The sequence below is a fragment of the Monodelphis domestica genome, chromosome 5, assembly GCF_027887165.1.
Source record: "Monodelphis domestica isolate mMonDom1 chromosome 5, mMonDom1.pri, whole genome shotgun sequence".
NCBI classification, from domain to species: Eukaryota; Metazoa; Chordata; class Mammalia; order Didelphimorphia; family Didelphidae; genus Monodelphis; species Monodelphis domestica.
The window spans coordinates 322,740,560-322,748,053 of record NC_077231.1 but is presented as its reverse complement, the minus strand read 5'-3'; the positions used below and the strand labels follow the sequence as shown (position 1 = coordinate 322,748,053).

The 7,494-nt window shown below is 58.2% G+C and overlaps 1 protein-coding gene across 2 annotated transcripts in view; it reads left to right on the top strand.

Moving 5' to 3' along the window:
• The first annotated feature begins 14 nt into the window (after positions 1-14).
• The window catches only part of TMEM106B (transmembrane protein 106B), a 15,487-nt gene continuing 8,007 nt past the window's right edge, over positions 15-7,494 (top strand). The window contains exons 1-3 of one of the 2 annotated variants that reach the window (XM_056800584.1): positions 15-170; positions 4,308-4,535; positions 6,601-6,664. In XM_056800584.1, coding sequence (XP_056656562.1) covers positions 4,316-4,535; positions 6,601-6,664 — 284 coding nt within the window. In that variant the 5' untranslated portion in view covers positions 15-170; positions 4,308-4,315. The other variant, XM_056800583.1, reaches the window with a different exon arrangement.

The window sequence follows — 7,494 nt, the reverse complement described above, 5'->3', positions numbered from 1 at the left end:
CATCTTAACAATTACAAGGAGCGGAAGTCCAGGCGCATGAGCATTGCCGTAAATGGTGCCGGAGCCAATTCCAAGTGGAAAAAGCTAGGGAAAGCGCAGAGTGTACGCATGCGTACATCCGGGAGCTAAGGCTCAGCTAGCGAGAACGGCCTTGGAATTCCGGAACTAAGGTGTGTAACGCATGCGCACATCCCTAACTGATGCTGGCCCTGGGAAAGAAATCCTGAAGCCGTAGGAGGGGCCCCGATGTAAACAGCAGTCCCCGAGCACTCCAGCCCTTTCCACGCTCGCGTCTCCCCCCTCCCCTCCTTCCGCCCGCGCAGGCGCATTGCAAGAAGGTACTGGGAGACCTGAACGAAGGAGCTAGCGAGCAAGCAATCGCGGGGCCGAGGAGCCGCCGGGCCAGGGCCTGAGCCTAGGCTAGGAAGCCCGCGGGGGCCCTTCCAGGTGAGGGGTGGCTGGGAAGGAAGGGAAGGGGAGGCAGCGGCCTTGATCGTCCGAGAGGCTGGTAGACGCCACTGGGGGGGAGGGGGAGGAGTAGGGGAGGGGCCTCAGAGGGGAGGAGGGGCCAGCACCTCCGGGGTCCAGGATGCGGAGAGAGGTTTCCACTCTTCAGTGCGATCAGCCCCCTCCAGGCCCGGAGCTCCGGACATGGGAGCCCCCCACCGACACCTTTCAGTGCAGATCAGACCCCCCTAGTGGCTCTAGGCCGTGACATTGCTAAGTGTGTATTCCCTGACCCCAGAGGGGGAGGTGTGCAGAGCACCCATCTACACCCTCAGTGTCGACATCGGGGCGCCCCGACGTGTGCACCCCCCAGGGGCTCACCTAGATGTGCACCCCTGCTTCTCAGGGTGCCGAGAGGGGCCCCACCCCACGGTGTAGGTCATCCCCCGCCCCCGGTGAAGTGTGTACCCCCTGACCCGGAGTTTGGGGAGGAGCCCCTAGCCTGAGCCGCTGAGGTGTGCAGAGCCACCCCCCCTCCCCTTCCCCCCATCGCCTGTCTGGGGTCCCAGGCCCGTCTACTGAAGCAGCCCCCCAGGGTCTTCCACTGTCTACACCCCCTTCCCCCAGGAGCTGGTCAAGCTCATCTCCTGAGTGGGAATGCCCCCCAGAAAGGTTAGACCGCTGGCATCCTGCCAGAGCCTGGGGGGAACCCCATCCCCAGACCATGAGGATGTTCAAGGTGGGATTGGAACCCAGACCCTGGGCCTGCTGTTCTGGGGGACTCAGTCTCTGTCAGGAATCAGCCCCTCCCACTCCAGGGAGCCTCTGCAGCTTCCCTGTATCCCCCAGCAGGGAGTGTGGAAGCCTAGATCTTCCTGCCGAGCCTCCAGGATGAGCCCGTCAGCACCAGCGCCAGCCTCTGGTGCGCCCAGCACGGGCCTACCAGCAGAGTAAAGCCGCCTCTGCTCCCCGCAGCCTAATGTGGGGCCCAGCGCAAACTGGAGAGCCGGTGAAGGGAGTGATGAGGCCCGAGAGGCTTCGGGGTGCCAGGAGGGGGGATGTGGAGAGACAGAGGTCCAGGCTAGGGGACGCCGGACAGTGGCCGGGCCCCGGAAATCACCGGCGGGGAGGGCAGCGCCAGAGGACCACAGCGTGCAGGATGGCCTCGAGGGACCAAAGAAGACCTTCTGGTTGGTCCTGGGAGGACAGGGAGGCCCTGGCAGCCTGGAGCTCCCAGGGATCCGGAGGGGGCAGTGGACGCAGCCGGGTGATCCCTTCAGGGATGTCAGGCAGACAGACTGGACAGGAAGGGTGAGGTCTGCCAGGGCCGAGGAAGGGGAGAGAGCAGAAGCTGCTCGGAGGTGGCAGCCGGAGCTGGGGGGGCTCCGCAGTGAGGACAGGAGACCCAGGGGAGCTGATGAGCTCCCCAAGTGACCCAGCGAATGGAAGGGCAGGCGGGCCACAGCCAGATAACGGCACCTGTGGAGGCAGAGCAGCAGCAGAGCCTGAGGAGACCCAGGGGTCCTGAAAACCCAGCCCGAACGTGTGTTCCAGGGAGGCTGGACAGCGCCCCGGCACCAGTGCAGTGCTTGGTGACCTGGGGAGAGCAGGGGGAGGCGCCTGGTGTAGACGGAAGGTCCAGGTGAGGGCGTGTGAGCATGGGAGAGCCCCCCACTTGTTTGTGGGTGCCCCGGGGGACCACACAAGGGTGGTGTTGGAGGGGTGGGCCGCCGTGGGGTTGTCTGGCGAGGTCTGAGCCAGGGGTGAGGCAGGGAGAGAAGCAAACAGGTGGGGTGCTGCGCTAGGAAGCGGCTGATAAGAAGGGGGAGGCCTGAGGGGGAGCGAATTAGGGAGATGTCACAGGCTTGCCTTGCGGCCCTGAGGGCCCAGTGAGGTGCATCCCGTAGAGTTGGGGGGGACCCCATCCCCTGGCCCAGAGGTTCTAGCGGAACATTCGGATCTGGGTTCAGATCCTTGATTCGGCCCCTCTATTTTCCTGATGTGAAATGGGGGCAGCTTTTCTTGCTCTCCCCTGTCAGCCTTTAAGGGCTAGATGGAGTTTAGCCTGTTTAAACAGCCGCCTTTACGTGAGCATCCCTTGAGCTGAAAACGTCAATGACTTAGCCAAGTGCTGCAGCTAGTAAGAAGGGCTCCATCCTGCCCCTTCTAGCCATGGGCTCCCCTCGGGCTGTTGATGCTCCAGGCGCCCCGCCTCTGCAGGTGCTCCTCCCTCTGCTCCCCAAAGCCAACAAGCAGCTCAGGAGGGGCCAGAAGCCTCCCTGGGCTCCCAAGACCCCGGCGAAGCTGACTAGTTAGCACCAGTCCTCTGGCCCGTCATTTCAGCTGTGAAGAAGCCACTGGGTAGAATCAGCCCTCCAGAGGCGAGTTCAGAATGGAACGGGGTCTTCTGGGCAGCCACGTGTTGAGGCCCAGGCAGGAGGCCCCATGGCTCCTGGCGTCTGTCCCTCCGTCCGTCTGTCTGTGGGCCGCTGGTGGCCGGAGCTCTGGAGTCTCTCCTGTTCACTGGGCTGCTCCGTCGGGGCCGCATTCAGTCTCCCAAGTTGTCGGCCGAGGCCGGACCTGGACTTGCACAGATCCCTTGGCCTTCCAGGCCTCAGTTTCCTTCTCTGTGAAATGAATGGATTAGATGAGGCTCTTGGGTTCTTTCCGCCTCCGAGAGTCTTATCCTTATTTTTTCTCTGAATTGGAGCATGGCCATCCTTTCCAGTCTTTTCGCCCTTGCGATTTCGAGATCTCTTTGGGTTTTACAGGGCTCTGGCGCTGCCTCTCTATCGCAGGAAAAGCAAACCGTCTCCTGGGTGAAACCCAATGCAGTGTTCACCAGCCAAACAGCCCTCTCCAAGGGCTACCCCTCAGGGGGCTTTAGAGAAAAGGAAAAGGGAAATGCTTCCCCGGGTTGGCCAAGGCCCCATCTCAGTGAGGCTGGAGTCCTAGAGAGGCCTGGGGCACTTGTTAGTCATTTAGCCTCTGTTTGCCTCAGTTTCCTCGACTGTAAAATGAAGATGATAATAGCCCTTTCCTCAGGATCCACAGAGATACTGTTTGCCAAGCAAGCTCTAGCGTGCACTCTAGAAATGTTAGTATTATTATTGAAGATCACTGCGGACATTCGCAGAGTGCCCCGTTGTCAGCAGAACCCTGGAAGGCCATTCCATCTGGATTATTGATCCCCATTTACCAGTAAGGAAAGGGAAGCTTATGGATTGCCTAAGAGCATGGTCCGGGGCCCAAGAGAGCCCAGGGATGTCTGAGGAGAAGGAACTGCCCAGGAGAGCTTGACGCACCCCAGCTCCCCCTTGAACCTCTGATTTTAGTGACTGGTGGAGCAGGGTCACTCCCCTCTGAGGAAGCAGAAACACTCCTCCCTTTTCAGCCTTGGGGCTTCCTGATGTAGGGGCCAGCTCTGACCACTGGGCTGCCTTGTCTTAGCCCTCAGCTACCTGAGCTCTTCAGTCAGTCTCATTTTCTATATTCTTGGCACCCCGTGGTGGGAGTGGCCCTGGATGATACTTTGTTACCATGGCAACCTTCCCCCATCTCTTTCACCGTCCATGATAGTGACAACCGCCCCCCCCCGCCCCCATCTCTTTCACCGTCCATGATAGTGACAACCCCCCCCTCCCACCCCCATCTCTTTCACCGTCCATGATAGTGACAACCGCCCCCCCCCCCGCCCCCATCTCTTTCACCGTCCATGATAGTGACAACCCCCCCTCCCACCCCCATCTCTTTCACCGTCCATGATAGTGACAACCCCCCCATCTCTTTCACCGTCCACGATAGTGACAAGCCCCCCCCCCCATCTCCTTCCTGTAATTGATGGTGCCTGTTTCTCGCAGATACCAACATGGGTAAATCCTTCTCTCACCTGCCTCTGCATTCGTGTAAAGATGATGGCTACGACGGCATGGCATCATCCGATAATATGAGGAACGGCTTGATTCATTCTGAGAGCCATAATGAGGACGCGCGAAACGGGGACGTGTCTCAGTTCCCCTACGTGGAATTCACAGGCAGAGACAGCGTCACGTGTCCGACCTGTCAGGGCACCGGAAGGATTCCCCGGGGTGAGTTCTCGCTGTTCACCCCACACCAGCTGCGTGAGGGGCGCTTCTCAATGCCGCCTCTGCCCTCGCCAGCCTCCCGAGCAGAGAAAAGTCCTGGGTGCTGACTCCAGGCAGAGCTCTGGGGCTGCCTGGGACAGGCCGGGGCTGCAGAGGTCACTGCAGACGGAGTCCCCGTCTTCAGGGTTTGTGGCTGGGCCGTGTGCAACCCTTGGGGGGACGGCTTGGGAGGCCTCATGGCGGTGGGGAAAGGGAGCCCCCATGCTGCGTGAGGAGGGGGAGGGAGAAGGCATGAGCCGGGGCCTGGGGACCCCTGGGGCAAAAGCACAGAGGTGGGAGAGAACACGAAGGCCAGGAGACTGCAGACAGGCTCTGGGGGGTCTGGAAGAGCATCCCAGCCCTGGGCTCGGGCCTTCTCTGGCTGTGGGGCGGCTGGTGAGGGCCCTGGGGCAGTGCAGGAGTGCTCAGGGGCTGGCCGGGATGGAAGGAGAAAGTGGAATAAGGGGCACCTGTCTAGGCATGGCTGGCGGTGTGGACCCGGAGAGAGCTGGGGAGGCAACGAGAAAGGCCCTGGGGGCAGGCTGCAGTCGGGGTGGAGGAGGCTTAAGCCACAGGGCTCTGAAGGCCAGCCCAGAGGCGCTCAGCGAGCACTTGCTGAGAGAAGGCGAGGAGGAGGGGGACGGGCCGCAGCCAGCAGAGGGGCACGAAGGAAGAAGGCGGAGAAGCAATCCCAGGCTCGGGGAGCCTCGGCTTTATTGTACCCCTTTACAAACTTCCCCGGCAGCGCCCTCGGCGTCCAGGACCCCGGCAGGCCATGTCCTTGTCCGGGAGCCGCTGTGGGCTGCGCCGCGGGCCAGCGTCTCTGATTGGGGGAGCGTGTTCCCGCGGGCAGGCACCGCTTAGAGCCTCTTCTGGCCCCACAGCTGGCATCAGAGACTCCTTCTCAGGCTCTGTCCTGTAAACCTTGAAATTTCTCAGACTTGTGAATGTTAAAAAATTTCCCCATTGGACTGGGAACATTCCCCATTTTGATGAGAAAACTCCTTGCTATGGGAGGACCTCTACTCCACCCGTACTTAAGAATGCTTTAGGGGAGAAAACTCCTTGCTAAACAATGAAAGTACTTGGACCCATGCTTATAATAAGGCAAGGAGTTCTTTGAGCCAGGCCTGTTTTTACAATTGATACAATGGGATGCTCAGTACCTAAAAGGGTCGGGCAAGTTTTCTCTTAATGAGATTAGTTGACTCAGCTGTGTTTTCTCTAGTTCATACTTACTGAGGGGATTGGTCAACTTAGCAGGAATTCAGATGGGCAGGCCTTTGGAAACCGTCTACAGTGATTGGTAGATGTAAGGACTTAGGGGAGGTGACATGAGAGAAAAGCCCCAATATAAGAAAAAGCAGAATCTCTTGAGAAAGGATCCTTTTGGAAGAATGCTTTTGGAGGATCTCCGATGAGGATCACTTGGGAAGAATCTCTTGAGAGAGGCTCTGGAGAAGGGAAGCTCTTGGAGGACAATCTCTAAGGAGATCTCGCTGGAGCTCCTCTGAGGGGACTCTGTCCCTCTGGAGGCTCTGGAGAGAGGCCCTTTGGAACTCTCTCTGGTGAAGTCAGCTGAGATGATGCTGGCCTGGTGTCACTAGAATCCTTGCTTAGACAGACCTTGTGGTGAGTGTTAAAAGACTGACTGACTGATCTCTCTCTCTTAAGACTCAGGTCTAGGCCATGTTGGCTTAAGGCCCTTCATACTTATTTCCTTTTTCTCTCTTTCTCTCTTTTCTTTAATTCCACATTTGTATTCATTAAAATCTCTATAAACCCAGTTGATTTGGATATTTGAATAATTGGGAATATTTCCCTGGTGACCACCTTATATATTGATTTAAAAACCAAGACACTGTAGTGAAACATATTTCTGCGGTCAAATTTACTCACCCTCTCTTATATCTATCACAATTTATATTTTCCACTATTTTAATCACTACAGTTTAAGACCTCAACCATTTTAAATCTAACAGTCTGAGCAGCCTCGCCGCCTCCTCTTACCTCCATCTCTCCTTGGCAGGCCAGGAAAACCAGCTGGTGGCGCTGATCCCATACAGCGACCAGAGGCTGCGGCCCAGAAGGACGTAAGTAGCCGCCCAGGCCGGGATGGGATGGAACTGTGTGCAGAGAGAGGCCCCGGCAGAAGTGCTGGAGATCCCTGTGCCCCCCCCCCCCCCATACACACCCACAAAAGCCTCCTCCTAGTTAATCACGGAAGCCAGGAGAGTGTCCCTACCAGTGACAGGGGACAGAGGTCCAGATGTGGAGTCAGGAAGCCCCAACCTCAAACCCTGGTTAGCCGGGTGACCCTGGGCAAGTCTCTGCACCCTCCCAGCCTCAGCTTCTTCCTTGGCACAATGGGGTTTGTTGGGAGGACATGCAAAGCCATTAACGAACGTCAAAGTGCTCCAGAAACCTTAAAGCTATCATCGTAATTCCTTGTGGTCAGGAGGGGCCTTAGTCCTCGCCCACAGTGAACCCCCGGATGTCCCTTCTCCCAGCCAGAGTCTGCAGCCCTCCAAGCCCAGGCACTGCCGGCCTCCCTGCAGATGCCCACATGCACGGTCTCATCTCCCACATCCACGCCTTTGTGCTCCCCCAGGGCCATCCCTGCATGGTTGCTCCTCCCTGAAAAAACTGTTTTTCATACTTTCCCATCTTCTATTGGGATGGGTTGTCTCCCTTCAGAGAGCCAGAGAGCAGCACCTGTGTGCCAGGCACTGTGCTGAGGGTTGCCTCCTCCTTTGCAGCCCCCATTTACTGGGACTCCCAACCAAGTTTCCCCTTTTCTTCTTCTCTCTCCCTCCCTCCCCCCTTCTCCCTCCCATTCTCTCTCTGTGTCTGTCTGTCTGTCTGTCTGTCTGTCTCTCTCTCTCTCTCTCTCTGTCTCTCTTCCTCTCTCTCTGTCTCTCCC